This window comes from Meles meles, chromosome 6 (genome assembly GCF_922984935.1).
Source record: "Meles meles chromosome 6, mMelMel3.1 paternal haplotype, whole genome shotgun sequence".
Taxonomy (NCBI): domain Eukaryota; kingdom Metazoa; phylum Chordata; class Mammalia; order Carnivora; family Mustelidae; genus Meles; species Meles meles.
Window position 1 is genome coordinate 110,862,552 of NC_060071.1, and position 19,070 is coordinate 110,881,621.

Sequence of the window (19,070 nt, forward strand, 5' to 3'; positions counted from 1 at the left end):
TGGGGTCTAGAGGACTTGGAGCAAAACATTGCAACTTCATGGTGAAGAGGAGATGGCCCTGGGCCCACATAATTGCAGCACTGGTGGGTACTAATGGGGACTGGGTACCAACCTCGTGACCTTGAGAGCTCCCGTGAGTGTTCTGAGCTGACCCAGCACCAAGGGCATGGATGTACTTGCTCTAACATGGACCACACTTGCCTGCCAAGAGTCTGCAGCAGAACCCCCACAGATCGCATAAACCCTCGGGGGGCTGTTAGATCTGGCAGGTAGGTCAAGCATGATTTCCAACGAGTAATGAGGTGGAAACCAAACGACAACAGTCAAATAACAAATGGAAGGTGAGAAAATGTACCCAATGAGCAGAGTCAGGAATGTAGAAATTTAACTCCAGAGGGAAGGAAACGAGTGACAGCAAGCTAGAGAGGGAAGGCAGACGAAGGATGTTTGTGTCATTTTATTTATGATGAGCATGTTTGAGAACCTAGAGCTAAGAGATCAGTGAGGGAAAGGTGGTTGGCTTGAAAGAGCTTAATTAATGAGGCAAGACCCTTACCAAGGATGGGAAGGGATAATTGTGAGCAATATTTAGAAGGTCTACTCAGCAGGGCTTCGTGACTGGTTAGACACATGGAGGGGTGTGTGTGGGGGGGGATTAATTTCCATAGTGTTGACCCCAGGAGAAGCGGTGAAGTACAGAAGGGATAAATATTACTGCAAGGATTTGGCTTTGGTATGGATTAGAATTTAGGAAGATACAGGCAATGCCAACTTTTTAATGTGGATAAGTTAATATGACTTGTGAAATTTGGAGAACAAATAATAGTTCAATTTTCATTTTATTTATTTATTTAAAAATATTTTATTTATTTATTAGAGAGAGAGAGTGCACAAGCAGGAGGAGCGGGAGAGGGAGAATCAGACTCCCCACTGAGCACGGAGCCCCATGCAGGGGTTCAATCCCAGGACCCTTGGATCATGACTGAGGCAAAGGCTGACACTTAACTGAGACATCCAGGCTCCTGTCTATTTTCATTTTAAAAAGAAAGTACAACAAATCTCCCTGACACATAGAAAATTTCTTGTCATGTTAAGCTAGTGATAGTGTCATTTTTTTTAAGATAAGTGATTTCTTTACCATAGAATTTTATAGAGAATGAATGGAAAACATTAATTTTTGTATAATAGGGAACAAGAACATTAACTATAAAGTTATAAAGCTAAAAATTTTACATTTTATCTAGTAATTCAATCACACACTTAATAACTAGATGACAAAATCAGTTAAATTTAATTACTTCAGTTTCCATATGCTCAGAAAAACAAATACTTCACAGGAATTTCCTGTCTATTGAGAGCAGTGCGTATTGAATAACTTTTTTTTTTAAAGATTTTATTTATTTATTTGACAGAGAGAGATCACAAGTAGGCAGAGAGGCAGGCAGAGAGAGTGAGAGGGAAGCAGGCTCCCTGCCGAGCAGAGAGCCCGATGCGGGACTCGATCCCAGGACCCCGAGATCACGACCTGAGCCGAAAGCAGCGGCCTAAACCACTGAGCCACCCAGGCGCCCCTGAATAACTTTTTATACCTCATTTTATAGTGACTGAAAAATGATTTATTTTTATTTATTTTCAAAGATTTCATTTATTTCTTTTAGGGAGCAAGATCGCAAGAGAGAGCACAGGGGCGGGGAAGAGCACAGCGGGGGAAAGGATCTCAAGTGGACTCCACACTGAGCCTGACTCAGGGCTTGATCTCACGACCCTGAGATCATGACCTGAGCCAAAACCAAAAGTCAGACACTTAACCAAGTGAGCCACCCAGGTGCCCTGATAAAATTTTATTCTTAACAGGTTCACAGACAATTAACTAGCAAGAATTAATAGTTAACTTTTCTTTCAGGTCTAAATCTACAGGGCATGTATTTGGTTGCATAGGAGACTCATCCTACTCTAGTAATTCATCGATTTCCCGTGTTTATAATGCAGTAAACAATCCCTTTCATAAGGGTCATAAAGATGTAGCAAAAATCTGATTATTCGTTGGTTTCCTCACATCAGCTAATGGTACCTCAGTTACCTTGGAGGAGAAGCTGGGCTTTGCAGCTCAGAGAACATCCTGGTAGCAGCCACAACCTCTGTCCCCAGAAGCTGGCCCACCCCAGTCCTTCCCAGGCTGTGTAGGCTAAGAGTTTAGTACCTTACAGAAACCCATCTCCCTCACATCCTGCTCGAAGAGAGGACATTATCTTACTCAAAACCTGGAAGACTAAAATAATGAACTTGTAAGAGTCATTGTTGTGAGGGCTACAATTCAAGTTATCATTCAAAGAGCATCTAAAACAAAATATTACAGTAAGTAGCATAGAATAACATTTTAAAAAGTAACAGGACTGAGGTATTAATTTTACCTGGTATGTTAATAACTAGACAAATATTCGGAATTTTCAGCATTTTGTAAGTTAGACATAGGTGACATTGATACCAATTACATGTGCAAACATGAGGTATAATGATTATATTTAGTTACAGCATAACACTTTAGAAAGAATGGAAGTCATACAATCGGGTATCATTTTCCACATAATTCAGAGAAAGCCCTGAGGAGTACTGAAGTCACTTGAGAAGGAATCCGTCCTTGAGTGGGTCGTCATCTTCCACTATAAAACTTGCTGTACCTGTGTAATGGGCTTGTCCAGACACTTCCACTATAACAGCTTTAAAATCCCCACATTTTGCTTCCTGAGAAAGGAGGAAAGGAATATAATATCAAAAGACTGCACTTACATTGTGATTGGCCTAGAGCCATATTCTTAGTTTTTACCATTTTAAAGAAAACCCAAGGGTTAATCTTGTAGGTAATGGAAGATTTTTAAGGAGAGTGACATGATCAGATTTGTGTTTTGGATAAGTTTAGCTGTAAAATGAGGACAAATCAGAGAGGAAAGCAACTAGAAACCTAGAAACTTCTTCAGAGGTAACCTTCATTCATTGATGGGCTCTCGAGTCACTAGGGCAGTTTTTAGGGAGGAGGGAGAAGAACAAAACAGAGATACTTTGCAGGTAGAATCAGCAGGCCTGGGGACTGATGTATGTGGGAGGTGAGGAGTAGGAATAAGTTCAATGTGAACGTAGTTCCTGGCTGGGGAGTGAAACAGGGACTCCCATTAACCAAGATAGGGAATGAGATGGGAAGAGCACATTTAGGAAGGAAGGATGAACTTTTTGACAAGATGACATTTCTCTGAGACAGTCATTTCGAGGTGAGTTTGGTGGACAGCTGGGAATATGAGTGTTAGACTCAGGAAAGAGACACATAGTAGGCATGGGAGGAGGGAAGGTTCAGGAGTCATCACCAGTGTGTGGTTGGGAGCTGAAGTCTCAAAAGTGGGTAAAAGTGCCCAGTGGCATCAAGATGCTGAAGAGATGAGAAGGAAACTAAGGATGGAATGCTGGGGACCCATTAGTGGAAGGACAGAGAGAGGAAGCTGGGGCAGAGAGATCAGGGTGGCGCCATTGCCATTGGAGAGCTTGGAACTGTTAGGACAGAAAGGGAAGGCATATGGTGAGAGTGAAGATGTCCTGTCAAGTATGATTATTAACTATAAAAGAAATAACTCCAAATCTTAACTACAGAGTATCCTTTTTATTTCTTAATTTTTTAAAGAGGTATTTATTTGTTAGGGAGAGTGTGCACGCATGCAAGCATCAACAGGGGAAGGGGCAGAAGGAAAGGGAGAGAAGCAGATTCCCTGCTGAGCATGGGGGGGGCTGCTTGATCTCAGAACCCCAAGATTCTGACCGGAGCCAAAACCAAGAGTTAGACACTCAACCAACCAACCCACCCAAATGCCCCTTATTTCTTAATTTTTAAACATGAGAATAACTAAATCTTATGATAAAATACCAATTATTAGATTAGGATACAGTAATTTCATTATCTTTTTATAAATCTGCTGTAATAAAAGCCTCATTGAAAACTTGCTTTGTCCAATAACAATATAGTAGTGTTAACAGTGTAGGGTCTACATTCAGAGTATGGTCCACATTCAGAGTTTGGGTCCGATATTCACTAACCATTTGACCTCTGGCAAATTACCTAAACTCTCTAATTCTCCATTTTATCACCTGTTTAAAAAGGATAATAACAGTACTGACTTGCCAAGTTTCTTGTGAGAATTAAGATGGTATGTATATATATATATTTTTTTTAATTTTACTTTATTTATTTTAGAGACACACACAGAGGGAGAGTGAGAGAGAGAATCTTAAGCAGGCTCCATGCCCAACTCAGAGTCCAATGTGGGGCTCGATCTCACAACCCTGAGATCACAACCTGAGCTGAAATCAAGAATTGAACACTTAAGTGACTGAGCCGCCTAGGTGCCCTGAAAAGGTATGCATAAAGTACTTAACTGGGAACTTTACAGTGAAGCACCCAATAAATGTTGTAGATTATTTTATCTTCAGTCTCAGACTTGAAGACAATTCCAAATTTTTGCATAAAATCACTATATTTAATAAGAATCCCTAACCTAAAAGAAAATTCAATATTCAGAAAGATCAAACTTCAAAAACACCAAATTAGGATATAAAAGTCTGTATTACTATAGATATTTTGTTTTGTTAAAGGACTTTTTATGAATAGATTCATTTACTAAATGTATCTGCTGAATTCTTTCCTAAATTTACTTAGTGTAGATTCATTTACTACTATTTATTAGTGAATAGAATTTATTTCTGTTAGCACATTTAAAATTTGATTCTATTACAGAAGTTTTATTTTTCACAACTTTTTAGGATTTTCACATCCTATTATAAAAAATGAAACACTCCTATAGAATAAAAACAAAAGGACAAAAAAAATCCAAACCCTAAGTTAGTGGTTCCCAAACTTTTTGGTTCCAGGACTCCTTAATGCCTTAAGATTTGAGCATCTAAGGGCACCTGGTAGCTCAGTTGGTTAAGCATCTGCCTTCTGCTCAGGTCATGATTCCAGGATCCTGTGATCAAGTTCTCCATCAGGCTCCTTTCTTAGCATGGAGCCTGCTTCTCCCTCTGCCTGCAGCTCCTCTTACTTATGTGAGTGTACTCTCTCTCTCTGACAAATAAATAAAATAAAACAAGATTTTCTAAGAGTTTTTGTTTATGTAGGTTATATCTATTTTTTTTAAATATTTTATTTATTTGACAGAGAGAAATCACAACTAGGCAGAGAGGCAGGCAGAGAGAGAGAGGAGGAAGCAGGCTCCCTGCGGAGCAGAGAGCCTGATGCGGGGCTCGATCCCAGGACCCTGAGATCATGACCTGAGCCGAAGGCAGAGGTTTAACCCACTGAGCCACCCAGGCACCCCAAGTAGGTTATATCTATTAATATTTACTATATTGAGAGAATTAAAGGTATTTGTTCATTAATTCATTAAAAAATAATAAACCCATTGCATGTTATTGCAAACAACATATTTTTGGGAAAATAACTGTATTTGCCAAAACAAAAACATTTTAGTGAGGAAAATGGCCTGTGTTTTACATTTTTGCAAACCTCCTTAATGTATGGTTTTACAGAAGACAGCTAGACTCTTGTACCTGCTTCTGCATTCAGTCAGTTGGCTTATCACCTGTGGTGTAGCCTCTGCAGAGTCTACCATACACTCGTGAGACAATAAAAGTGAAAGGCAAATAATGTCTTAACATTAATGTGTACTAAGTTTGGACCTTGTGGGACCCATGGAAAGGAACGTGGTGATTGCCAGGGCTTCCAAGCCACACTTTGAGAACCAATATCCTAGCTGAACAGAAGTTTTTACGGGCCTGCTTTAAAATTCTCTTTCGAGAGCTGGGACCTAACACCCAGCTCAGGACTCTTCAGTTTCCAAAGGAACACACTCAAACAGAAGCAGCTATAGGAGGCACTCACCCTCACAGCCTTGCCCGTGAATACTGAGCCGGTGGTACTGCTTTTAAAGGCTCTGGTCTGGTTCAGTTCTAGAAGGCCTTTGTGGTACTGTAAGGCAATTCGGGCTGTCACTCCTGAGCCAGTAGGACTTCGGTCAACCTGTTTCAGAGTAAATGGAGGTGAGAGCGTTCACAGTGTTCCAGTTCCATGCTGTCCGGCTTTTGTGCCAAACGTTACAGCTTTAATACCTGTTCATCTGCAAACACGCAGATGTTGGTGGTTGGTTCCTCACTATAAGTGTCTTTTCCATCTGTCACTATAGTTCCGTACAGAAAGGAAAGGTCTTCACTCTCAGGATGACTGATTTTAAACTGCAAATGACAAAGAAAATCATCATGTAATATAAATGGTCATGTAAGATTACTACAAAATAAATATTTTGATTCCAATTTATCTTTGTAAATGATATAGATGGGGTCCTCTGAGGCATAACTTTTCACTCTGTCATTTTTAAAATACTTTTGGGTCAAGGCAGTAAATGATGTCTTTGTCTAGATGAATAAACATAGTTTCACTGCAAGTTAGAATTTTTATCATACCTTGAGTCCTGTCTAAGGAATTTGTCCTGCATATAGCCTCTGCTAAAGGAACAGTCCTATTTTATATACGCACGTACTCTCCAAACACTCCCACTCTTGGAAGCACTGGCCCCAGGATGGTTACTCCACAGACTGGCCACAGCTGCCCAAACAGGACAGGCTAAGACGGTCCTGTGCTCCCTCTCATGAGCTTGAAGGCGATAAGGTAAAAGAACCAGATGGTGAACTTCTAGAGCTGAAGCGAATTGCATGGCAGAGATGAGGACTTGGAAGAGGCTGGGAGGAGGCTGGGAGGGTGAGTGACACCCTTAGCTTCTTCTTTGTAAGTGTGTTACTTTGGAAACCACAGAGGCCCGAGTTGGGTGTTAGGTAAGCCTCTTCATTCAGCTCTCAGAAGAGAATTTTGAGTAAGCCGAAGTTATAAGAAGACAGAATCTAGTAGGTAACAGAGTGGTTGGAAGGGGGAAAAAATCTTTAAAGGATGAAGTCAGCTGGTGTTATAAAAAGCAGCAGGTACACTCAGAGAGAAGCACGCACTGGATGCTAAGTCCTGTCAGTGGTAAAGCAAGGTCAGGCCCAAGTGCACAGTGCTTCCTGCGCTTCTCGGGAGGTCGAGGTTAACTTTTCCTCAGCTTCTGTGACATCCGTTAGCTCTCAAACTATTATCTTACTTCCACGTGCATCCTTACAATTAGTACATTCTGCTACTTACCTGTCATCGGGAACAAGTGAATAGATTTGGGTTCTTAAAATCCAGAGTCCATCCAAAGCCAAGTTTAAGAGGTCTCCCTGCTGGATCTTGTTCTCCATCCTCCTCAAGCCCCCATGCCCCACCCACACCACAGCACCGTTACCTCTCAGTCTTCATATCTGCTTCCCCCACCAGACTGAGCTCCTGGAAGGCAGGTTTGTTCTCTCCTGGAGTCTCTAGCATCTAACCTAGCATCGTGTGCGACTCACTAAATTCTAGGTAAATGTTTGTTAAAAGAAGGACTACACCTGAAACTCATACCATCTGTGAACAAACTGGAATTTAAATAAACACTTTTTTAAAAAGAATAAATGAATAAAGATGAGTGTGTACTAACTTCAGTCCCCACCAAAATGGCCTTTCCCTAAATCTGCCTCAGTGGTGTGAATGGTCAGCAATTCACAAAGTCATTCTGCTGCCTGATTCAGCACCAACAGATAATACTATATATGGTTATCTCATAAAAGATTTTCTCCTATTTTTCTCAGAATGCCTCTTCCCTCAAAGTCCACAGCTTCCCACCTTGGTAAGAAGTTCACACTTTAATGACAAGTCCAAAATTGCTCCTTTTATTAAGAAAACTATGCCTTTTTCTCTTAATCTCATTAAAAATAAAGTGAAGTTATTTCATGCCAAATTTTAGCTCAAACTATTAGCTGTCTGCTTAGTGAACAGAAAATTGATATAAATTCAGAACCTCAGAAATTGCTACAATAAACTAATTCTAGCTATTGGTAGTTACAGTCCTAGATAAATGACAATTTAGAACAGAAATAAAGTATATATTTTCATCTTGTTTAAGTTAAAAATTATGTTAAAGTTGCAGGTGTGTTAAATAGGCCTATAGTAATTATTAGTACAAATATATAGGCACTCTTTCACAAGTTACTTTTTAGTTAGAATAGTGACGAAATTCTTATATGCTAAAACATGCAAATACTGTATATGAGCTTTATTTACATGTCCCAATTTTAAGTGTAAAACGGCAGACTTGTACTAGATAGAAATGAAAGAATATTCTAGACCTATTTATTATCCAAACTGATTTTATCAGAGTAGTTTTCCCATGCCAAAACTAGACTTACTTGAGTAGTTATTTAGGTAACTTCTTAGTAATATAGGAAAAATTTACTAATTAGGAATTAAAGTTCTCTGTGAAATAAGACAAGGTCTGAACAGATTTAATGAAATCTATTTTGTGAGCTATAATTGACATTCATTATCTGCAAGTCTTGGAGAATGACCACAAAGCATATGCACTTCAAATTAGTGAAATACTATTTGATACATTTTCTGTATGTGTAAATAACCACAAATTTTACTAGTATGTGTATAATTAAAGTTAAGTTACTTACTGAACATTTATTGTAGGTAGGCACTACTCTAAGTCTTTTGTACCTACTGACTGACTTCATTCTTATAACACCCTATGAAGCAGGTATTTTGCAATTCCCATCTCACGACAGGAAGGTTTTGAAACTCATTCAAGGTTGTGAAACTTAAAAGTGGCAACACTGGGACTCCTAGATAGTCTTGCTATAGAGCCCAAGATCCTAATCAATGCTTTGTTTTTAGTCCTATTAATAATTTAAATATGTAACTGTCTGTGTAGACATGTAATTTACATTCCCTCCATGCCACAGGGCCAGGCACCTTGTGTTGAAAGCAGTGTTTGTACTGACCTGAGCTTTGACTGCTTCTGTCACTGCACTCGCTGCATCCACAAGGTCTCTTGTCTTTGCAGAACAAATGTCAAGTCCCAACCTTTCAGCGCTAACAAATGCATAAAATGCCCCACCATATGCAATATCTACCGCCATCTTTCCATGACCGGGAACATCCACTAAGAGATCTAAAAAAGATGTGTTTGAAAATAAGTTTGTTATAGTATTTTGGCAGTACAATTCAGAGCATTTTTAATATGTATATTTTGGTGGAGGCGTACCTTTTCCTATCATAGAAAGGAATGAAGCATTTTTAAAATGAGTAAGCATCAATAATAATAGACATTTAGCTGAGCGATCTATTTTTAACTTAATGATACTCATCTAAGTCTGAGAACATCTAATGCCATGTTTTTCTTAAATCATGTTTACTAATTTTGTTAACTACTTTGAGGATCTTTGCTAGAAAACCTTATAGAGGCGGAGAGTGGGGAAATCCTGAGGCATCAACATGTGAAAACAAGGGCAGAAAATATAAGTCCCCTCTCATTCTACTATTAGGAATCGTTTAAGATTTTATTTATTTGTCAGGGAGAGAGAGAGAGAACACAAGCACGGGGGCGGAAGGCAGAGGAAGAAGCAGGCTACCTGCTGAGCAAGGAACCTGATGGAGGACTCGATTCCAGGGATCTGGGATCATGACCTGAGCTGAAGGCAGACGCTCAACCTACTGAGCCACCCAGGTGTCCCTAATAGGAATAGTTTAATATAGGATTTTGGATCCTATTCACAAATTGGCTTTCTTCAGCTATAATCTCAAAACAAAATGAAAAAAAGATTTTTCTATGTAAGTTGTATATACTAATTCCTCTATATATTTTCATCTCATGAAGCAGGCAAATACTCAGAATAAAGCCATTATAGAATCACTGATGTTTACAGTAATTTTTGTGTTAGGGTTTGAGAGTATTCTAAGTCCCCAGCTTACCCAAAGTTTCACCAGAATGTCAGTTGTTTGAAATCCTAAATTTTTATTTCCAAAAGAATGGGGCTGGATAATATTTGGGGATATTCAAAGTGTTTTACCCCTTCTTGCATTTTCCTCTTCCTTCTCCCCAATTCAAGCTGTCTTGGTGATCACTACCTCTGGGAGAGTGTATAGTGGGGGGACAAAGCAGGTTTTATGGAAACCCAAGATCTGGGGGGAAAGATGTGCCCAAGTTTCCATAAAACTTCAGTGTCCTGAAGGGTTACCATATTTCTCTTGGTCAGTAGAGAAATTTCCTCTGGACTGAGGAAAGAGGTGGCAGGTCTGGAGTGCAGAGGACCTATGCTGACTTCTCACAGCACTACAGGGAGGCTACAGGGTGTGACAGAGGTAGCAAAGAGGAGGGGAGGCAGGGACAGGGGCCACATGGCCAGGGGCAGATGATGCTTCACGGGTGGACCGTGCAGGCTGGTGACCAAAAGGTCCTCTTCTTCAAGACCTTGGCTCTTTTAAGAAACATTTGCTACACATGTATCAGGAAAGGGGACAGCATCTAGACTGATGAGACTAGGCAAATCAACAAGGCAGGATGGGGTCTCAAATTCAGAAACTCTGAAAAATAAAATACAGCTGGTATGCCAGAGTTTGCACACTGAGTCATACAAAGATACCAGTCAGTATGCTCTCAGTCCCAGGCTAGCCCCCAGAGCCCTTCTAACACATGAGGTCTCAAAACAGAGCAAGTTTATAGTCAAAAAAGTAAAATATGCCTGTGGAACTTAAGAGCAACTATGAAAGAAACATGTCTTTACCTTGATGCTAGTGTAACATAAAAATCAGGCTTAACGAAAGGAGAATGAGGAAGTAGATGGAAACGAGGGGCTGCTGGAAGCTGGAAAGCTAAGTGTGGCTTTGGTGTCCTCATGTATAAAACGGAACTGCTAAAGGGATGAAGAGATTTTTTTAAAAATGTGATATATACAATGGAATATTATCCAGCCATAAAAATGAAGACTGTTCTGTCCTGCGCTACCACATGGACAAACCTTGAGGCTATTATGCTAAGTGAATTAAGGCAGTCATAGAATTAACACTGCAAAATCTCCCATGAATTAGGTGTATAAATTTTTCAAACTCTTAGAAACAGAGCAGAATAATAGTTGCAAGGCACAAGGTTGGGGAGGGGGAAACAGGGTGTTACTATCTGATAGATACAGAGTTTTAGTCATGCAGTTGGAGGAAGTTATAGAGACATGCTGTTCAGCATTGTGCTTATAGTTAACAATGCTATACTGCATACCTAAAAATTTGTTAACAGGGTAGGTCTCATATTATATGTTCCCGCCTGAAAGGACTGTTGTGTGAATTCATGTGATAACGTGTAGGGAGTGCTTGGCACAAACGAGCAATACGTTAATGTTAACGGTAAGGCCAAAAATTTAATTTCTAAGGGGAATAGGGTTCTTAGGAGGATTATTTACACTTGTTAATCACCATATTCTTCTCCCAATTTCATTTACTTAGTTACCCATTCAACAAATTTTGACTACCTACTGTCCTAGCACTTGAACACGGTAACACAACGAAGTTTTCATTTTAGCAGTGTGGAATGGAAAACAACTCAGCAGTCCTCTGAGGTGGGTACTGTTGTCATCTTCATTTTGCAGATGATGACCTTGAAGCGTGGAATCCCTTTTGCAAGGTCATCAAGATGGAGAGGGGATAGAGCAGTGACCTTGAACACTTGTCAGTCCACCCTTTTAGCATTATTCAAAGTAGAGAATTTAGGATCTTTTTTAATGACTCAAAGTGACCATTACTGCCTACCAATTATCGTATAGTCACACAGTGTTGCTCTCAGGAACTACATGCTTACAGATTGGCTGCCCTGTCCCAGCCAGCCCTGAACTATGAAGTCATTGGTGACCCTGCTGCCAGCTGTCATTTCCCTTGAACCTAGAGTGCTTCCAGTCTGCTGCTGGGGTTGCCTAAGGAGAAATTGGGTAGCTAAACTATTTAAACTGCTGAGATTTTTGAGATGCAGTCCTAACCAAACTCCTATCTCAAGTGCCTTCCCTATCCAGATGTGACGTCATTCTCTCATAGAGGTCAAAGTGCCATCAGTTTCCCCAGGGGAATTCTTCATCAACCTGTGTGTTTCAGCTGTCTGAGGTTGCTCTAAGACTGACAAATGTCTGGGCTATTACTGCCTCATTCATAATTGGGCTAATCCAGAATCCAAATCCTCAAGAAAGATCAAGATCTAATAGCATGCCCCGGATGTTTATAGAAGCATTATCAACAATAGCCAAATTATGGAAAGAACCAAATGTCCATTAACTGATGAATGTATGCAGAAGATGTGGCATGTATATATGTAGGTACCTACATGTATTTAATGGAATATTACTCAGCCATGGAAAGAATGAAATCTTGCTATTTGCAACAATACACTAGAGTGTATTATGCTAAGCGAAATCAGAGGAAAATACCATATGATTTCATTCATGTGGAATTGAAGAACAAAACAGATGAACCTAGAAAAAAGAACCTATGAAAAAAGAGAGGGGTGGGAACCATAAGAGACTCTTAATGATCGGGAACAAACTGAGGGTTGCTGGAGGGGAGGTGGCGGGAATAGACTAAATGGGTGATGGATACTGAGACACTTGTTATGATGAGCACTGGTGTTAAACCTACAGTCCTTGTCTCTTGAAATGTATTTTTAAAAATTTTTAAGTACTTTGCATACTCTCAGTAAATCCTCACCAAAAACTCAATGAGATAACAAGTGAAAAAATAAAGGCACAGAGAGGTTAGTAATTTGATTAAGGTTGCATAGCTTTAAGGGGTTATCAGGATTTGGACTCAGACAACAGCTCTTTTTGTTCCTCAAGAATAAAATCAGTAACATCTGTATCTTCCCGGTTTATAAACTGCTTAGTTCATTCATTCTTATTTATTTCCCAAAGAAATGGGGAAGGCACTTTTTACAGGTGAGGAAAACAAGACAGGGTTTAGTAACTTGTCAGGGGGTAATGTCTAGTAAGTGTCTTCTGAACCAGCCAGTGAACCCTGGCACTCTGGCTGTTCTTTGCTCTTGCCTTGACCCTGTCTGACTTACCCAACCGTGCAATCTCTAGGAATGCCTGACAGTGAGGAATGAGGCGCTGAGTAAGGAAAACACGGAATTCTGTACTCAAGGCCCTCTCAAGACCCAGGCGAAATAATCTGCGGCATACGCGGAACAAATCTGCGAGGCTAAGATGCTGACACACATTTGCATTGAGTTATCTTTTTATTAACTGCAAAGGCTCGTGGGTGGGTTAATTGCACTGCGTGAGTTTCAGGCCAGAGAAACAGTGTAGTTAGTTGCGTCCCAGAGCTAGGTGGTTCTCGCCCTTTACCTGTGGCCAGCGCGAAGGCCGGGACGCTGTGGAAGCGCACCCGGCCGCGACTGCGGCCGCCCTCGCATTCCACGAAGGCGGTCACCAGCCCGCACGGGCAGTGGATGTTGACGCGGGCCTCGCGGACGCCGGCCGGGGGTGCGGGTACCAGCCCGAAGTCGAGGGCGAAGCGGCCCAGCGCCAGCACTGCGTGGCCGCACATGGAGCTGTAACCTTCGTTGTGCAGGAACAGGACGCCCAGGTGCGCCTCCGGCAACTCGCTAGGCACCAACACAGCTCCGTACATGTCCCGGTGCCCCCGGGGCTCGAACATGAGGCGTCGTCGCAGATGGTCAAGGTGCTGGCGCATGTAGCGCCGCTTGGCCAGCAGCGTGGGGCCGGCCACTTCCGGACACCCCGCCAGCACGATGCGCAGGGGCTCGCCGCCCGTGTGCATGTCCACCACCGACAGCTCCGGAGTCCCCGGGTCGTGCGGGGGCAGCCGCGGCACCGCCAGCGCCTTCTCCATCGCCGGAATCCCGGGACGCGACGACTCTTCCGCAGTGCGAACCTGGAGCCCACCGCCCAACTGCCTACTCCGCGGGAGAGCGTCCGTCCGGGGCGGGGCGTCGGAGCAGAGACCGGAAGGGCGAGGGGGCGGGGCTTCGGGGTGGTCGCCCGGGTTACCAGGAGGCGGAGCTGCCGAGGCTGCTGTGGGCCGGATGTCCGGGCGCTGCTGCCTTGGCGGCTGATCCCGGAGCTCCTTCGGGGAGACCTGCAAGCGGCCAATGGGTGAGAGCCCCCGAGGGGTCGGGAAGTGTTTGTCTTAGTCCCTGTCTCTTCCCCACGGTGGCGACTTTGGCTCTTCCCAGGCGGGCGGCCTGCGGATAGCGGCGCATCCTTGCCCCTTGCTCGCATAGCCTTGCCGGGTCCCTGGACTCGTCCTGGGGGTCGGGGTGGTCTCGGCCCCTCTCGGGCTGCGGAGGTGGCATGCCGCAGAGGGGAACGGGCTGTGTGTGCCAGGGCAAAAGGCCAGGCCTTGGTCGTGTGCGAGAGGTTGCTTCGGTCCCTTTTAGTCCCTTTGTTTAGCATTCGTGAGGGTCGACTTCAAAATTTAAAGCGCGGGCGTTAGTAAGGCCGACAGCCAGTAAGGGCAGAGGAAGCTCTTCGCTGCTGAAGTCGCCCGCTTGAGCATCAGGCGTTAACTTTATAGGGCGCTTCGCAAAGAGACAAGACCGTTGGGAAAAAAGAAAAAAAAAAAAAGTCTTAATATTTTAGCCACCCTCCAGTGAAGGGAAACGGGAGGGGATATCGAACGCCGTGGTTTTGGTTGGTCTGTGATGAGCTGTTTTCAGTTTATCATGGTGGTTTTCAGGCATTGGGTTTTGAGAATTTCAGGTTATTCACATCCAGACGTATTTACTAAACACCTACTAGATGCAAAACACATGTGGAAGAAGCCTCCAGTTCTTTAACTTCTGTCTTCTCAAAAACTCTGAAACTGTTCATTTTTGTCTGTTAGTTTAGGGCGTAGCGATTACAATTGATTAAGAATTAAATGCCAAATAAGGTGAAGAAGCCCATGGATTTAAAAAAATCAGGAATTTGGCAAAAGTGAAAATATTAAACTTGAAACATTTTAGTTTGTGCTATTTCTATTGTTTCTCAGCTGCACAAGGAGAAAGAAATCAAAAGTCCACTTGAATTTGAAAGGAGAAAGGGCATTGTGGACCAAGCAGTCTCTATTGTGAATTCATGAAGAATTTGGGAAATTATTCAATAGTGAAAGGAAGGAAAAATTCTTCTCTATCTTCAGGATCTTCCAGCTGGACTAAAAATTAAGTTTACATGAGACAGATTAACAGAAGAAAAAAAAAAGTTTTATGTGTTCATGGAGGCCTAGTTATGAAACTTGAGACCTAAAGAAATGACCAAGGCAGGGAGTTCTTTATACATTATCAACAAAGAGGCAATAAATTTGTGAGGAATTTACCAGAAAAGGAAAACAGGTGTTTGGGCTAAGGTAGTAGATTAGCAAAAAAGTAACAAGATTTATTTCCACAGCTTTTTTGACTTTAAAGCCATTATCACTGTTAATAAGAATATCTTTACTGCTTTCAGGGAGGCAGAAGAGGTGTGAATGTCCTTTCCCTGTTGTTTCTTAAGTAACTTATTTAAAATAATCAGTATTACAAAGTGGCTCATTTTGGGAGCCTGCCCTTGGTCCCTGCAATAGTCATAAAATGCACAATTTTCCAAATTAATTCACATTTGACCACAGTTGTTTCAGATTTATTCTCCTCTAAGCTTGTAGGTTCTCTGAGGGCAGGGACTCTTGTTATGTTGTTCTGTGGCTCTTTAAGAAGTTCCTAGCCAGGGAATCTGATACTTAATGCACATTTATTGAATAAATGAATCAGTGAAGGAAGGAAATCAGACGTCTCTGATGACAAAAAACAAAACACGTTTAATAACTTCTTGTTGATGAGGCCAAAGACAATCTGTAGGCCCTGAGGTATTTTTTTGTGAAGAAAAGCTGCTTCTTATTTTGTCCGAGCCTTGAGAACAGGGGGTTGATTCTAAGGTAGATATCAGTATCCCAGATACTGATCAGAGGCCCAGTGACAACCCTGATGAAATTTTCTCCTGTCCTCAACAAACATGACAAAAGTTAGGACAATGTTGTAAGCTTTTTCTTAAGGTGAATTTATTTACTTTAAAGGCCTGGCCTTTATTTTGAAATTACGTCTTTTCTGGTATTAAAATGTGTTCTATTAAGAACGAAGGTGATATTTGTGTGTGTGTGTATGTGTTTTTGTGTCTGACTGGGCAAAAATAAGGGGTGGTGATCCTCTGTTAGCTTTCTAATTAAAAAGTGGAAATGCAAAAGTCTAGTCCATCTAATCAAGGGGGATTAGCTTCTGGAGCCACTAGAGACATACCAGGTTAAGCTTTGAATTCTGGGGATAGATCCCACTCTGCTGGTTGATGGCTCTTAACCATAAAGCAATAGCATTAACAACAAGGTTTCAATATAACTTTCTGCAGTGACAAGGTGTAAAAGGGGAATTTTAGATTTTAAAAGTAAGTGCATCAAGACCTTTGTTAATCTGTATCATTTTTAACAACTGTGTTGAGATATTTCTGCCAGGTGCTTCAACTGTTATGACATTATTTTATAATCACAAAAGCTGTTACTTTACTGGCATTTGTTTTTAAAAAGCTGTCGATATTCAACCAGCATGCCTTGGACTTTACTGTGGGAAGACCCTATTATTTAAAAATGGCTCAACTGAAATATATGGAGAATGTGGGGTAAGTCCTAATTAACATTTCGATGTTGTTTCATTGCTAAAATCTTTTTGCTTTTGAAATATTTTCACTTGTAGAATATCTTTTTTCATTATACTCAATTTATAAAACTATGACACATTAATAAAATTCTTATTTGTGTTGTCATATTAATTGTAATACATCTTTCTTGACAGTCTCAATTAACATTTTTGTAAAACATTTTATAATTTTATATTAATTTCTAATACTTATTAATGCTATAGTGCAGTGACTTGGGCAGTAAGTTAACATTAAAACTCCAGAATTTTTCTCTAATTATTTTTATATAGCATTATTAACTAAATTTGTCATTTAATGTTAGTCACCTGTTTTAGTAACTTAGTAAAAGGAATCTTTTAAAAGAGTGTTACACAGATACATCAAATACAATGTAGATATATCTTACATATGCCCTTTCTTTTTTATTTCTAAAAGATGCACATGTATACGTGTTTAAACTGAAATGGGATGTCTTTATAGAATGACTTTGGGATATTAAGATAAATCCCTAAAATAGTATCTGAACAAAAAATATTGTTCTTATGTTATAGGTGTGTCCAAGGGGACAGAGGACAAATGCACAGAAATACTGTCAGCCGTGCACAGAGTCTCCAGAACTTTATGATTGGCTGTATCTTGGATTTATGGCTATGCTTCCCCTTGTTTTACATTGGTTCTTCATCGAATGGTACTCAGGGAAAAAGAGGTTAGCACTTTCTATGAATGTATCTGGACGGACTGATGTTGGAATAATAATCATTTAGAAGACCTTAGTAAAAAATTGTGGTGAACCTGTTTTTGCTTTATATTCTGATGACTTTTGACTGTGGCAAGAAAATTAAGGATAGGGCATGTCTCAGTAATTATAAAGGGAAATATCCTTTGTTTTACTCTAAATGATAAGGAAGGAATTTTTTTCATTTCTCAATTACAATCTCTGGGTTTTCTATAAAGAACTGGTTATGATTACAAACTGTATTGTTGGAGAACAAATGCTTTGTGATTTAATACTAGTAATCTAGTATAATATTAAGATAATATAGCTGCAACCTAATTATGAAAACTGATACTAAAACATTCAAATCAACAAGCATTTATTGAGCCCTGTGTTTTATGGTTAGATGATTGGGGAGGGGTACAGAAAAAACCGATGTGGTTTATAATAATAAACTTCTCTAATTTTGTAGAGAAGACAAATGCATATGCAACTAATTATAAATTAATTTTAAAAGTGTATAAACAAGAACAAGTATAAACGTGTTATGAGGAATGCCTGGGTGGCTCAGTGGGTTAGATGTCCAGCTCTTGGTTTCGGCTCAGGTCATGATCTCAGGTCATGGGATCCAGCCCTGTGTAGGCTCTGTGCTCAGGGGGGAGTCTGCTTGAGATTCTCTCCCTCAGCCCAACCTCAGCTTGCATGCACTCAGGCTCCGTCTTTCTCTCTCTCACGTAAATAGATACATCTTAAAAAAAAAAAAAAGGGCATTATGACCAAAATGCTCTGGAATCACAAAGAATGGAAGAGATGAATTGTGCCTGGTGTGATCTGAAAGACTTCAAAAAAACATTTTAGGCAGAGGAATAGCATGAACAGTGGCATGGCGGTGTGAAATGTGTGCTGTGCTGCAGGTGGGATTGGAAGTAGTTTGGGTGGTCAGAGTGTGGATTGCACATCAAAGGTAATAAATACAAGAGTGGGAAAAACAGGTTGAGGCCAGAATGTGAAGGTATGTTTGTCTGTTTGTGAGAAAGACTGCACTCGTACAAGCAGGGGGAGGAGCAGAGGGACAGGGACAAGCGGACCCTGCACTGAGCATGGTGTGGGGCTCTGTTCCAGGACCCTGAGCATGACCTGAGCTGACACTGAGTCAGTCACCTAACCAACTGAGCCTCCCAGGCACCCCCAGAATGGGAAGGTTCTTTGGTGAGGATGTGAAGTTTATACTGGGAATGAGGAGCCAAATTAGTGCGTTCAAGCCCTACCGGCCTTTAGTTCCTCAACTTCTCAGCCATCTTTCCTGCTTTTGGTCCTTTCCCTTTCGCCAGCTCTTCTCTGCCTCAGATGCTCTCTTGTCCCTCTGATTTTACCTAGCCGCCTTTTCCTTCGGATTTCAGTTTAAATTACACCCAGTTGTAGAAACCTTCCCAGACCCAATTTAAAGTAGGTCTGCCCCCCTTATTTCTTTTTTTTTAATAGTATTCTTCATTTTATTGTTTTTTGTTTTGTATTTAGTAGTCAACACAATGTGTAGTTATGTTTGTTTCCTCCTATCTCCCAACTGGAAGTCCATGAGGGCAGTGGCCATCTCTGTTCTCCATGGAATTTCCAGAGACCAGCACGTAACAGATGCTCATTTAGTATCTGCTGCGTGGATGATTTATTGGTGAAGGTTTGGGTTTATGTATTACTAGCTGTATATTTTAGGAAGGTAACTTCTATAGAGAGTAGATGA

At 41.0% G+C, this 19,070-nt stretch overlaps 2 protein-coding genes across 3 annotated transcripts in view; one reads left to right on the top strand and one right to left on the bottom strand.

Annotated features, from left to right (window-relative positions):
• Positions 1-1,585: 1,585 nt before the first annotated feature.
• Positions 1,586-13,904, bottom strand: L3HYPDH (trans-L-3-hydroxyproline dehydratase). Its single transcript, XM_046010261.1, has 5 exons — positions 13,306-13,904; positions 8,929-9,098; positions 6,145-6,267; positions 5,918-6,055; positions 1,586-2,742 (listed from the first exon to the last, which is right to left on the bottom strand). The coding sequence occupies exons 1-5, from the start codon at positions 13,811-13,813 to the stop codon at positions 2,617-2,619; spliced, it is 1,065 nt and encodes a 354-aa protein (XP_045866217.1). The 5' UTR covers positions 13,814-13,904; the 3' UTR covers positions 1,586-2,616.
• Positions 13,905-13,982: 78 nt separating this feature from the next.
• The window catches only part of LOC123944652 (JNK1/MAPK8 associated membrane protein), a 28,848-nt gene continuing 23,760 nt past the window's right edge, over positions 13,983-19,070 (top strand). The window contains exons 1-3 of one of the 2 annotated variants that reach the window (XM_046009928.1): positions 13,983-14,076; positions 16,526-16,599; positions 17,169-17,323. In XM_046009928.1, the coding sequence (XP_045865884.1) occupies positions 14,073-14,076; positions 16,526-16,599; positions 17,169-17,323 (233 nt within the window). In that variant the 5' untranslated portion in view covers positions 13,983-14,072. Of the gene's footprint in view, positions 14,077-16,507; positions 16,600-17,168; positions 17,324-19,070 lie in introns of both variants that reach the window. The other variant, XM_046009927.1, reaches the window with a different exon arrangement.

Coding starts and splice junctions, on each gene's coding strand:
- L3HYPDH (XM_046010261.1), bottom strand. CDS start 13,813: ATGGAGAAGGCGCTGGCGGTGCCGCGGCTGCCCCCGCACGACCCGGGG. Junction 6,268..8,928: donor CAGAAGCAGTCAAAGCTCAG/GTCAGTACAAAC, acceptor TGTCATTTGCAG/TTTAAAATCAGTCATCCTGA. Junction 2,743..5,917: donor TCACGGGCAAGGCTGTGAGG/GTGAGTGCCTCC, acceptor CTCCTTTCTCAG/GAAGCAAAATGTGGGGATTT.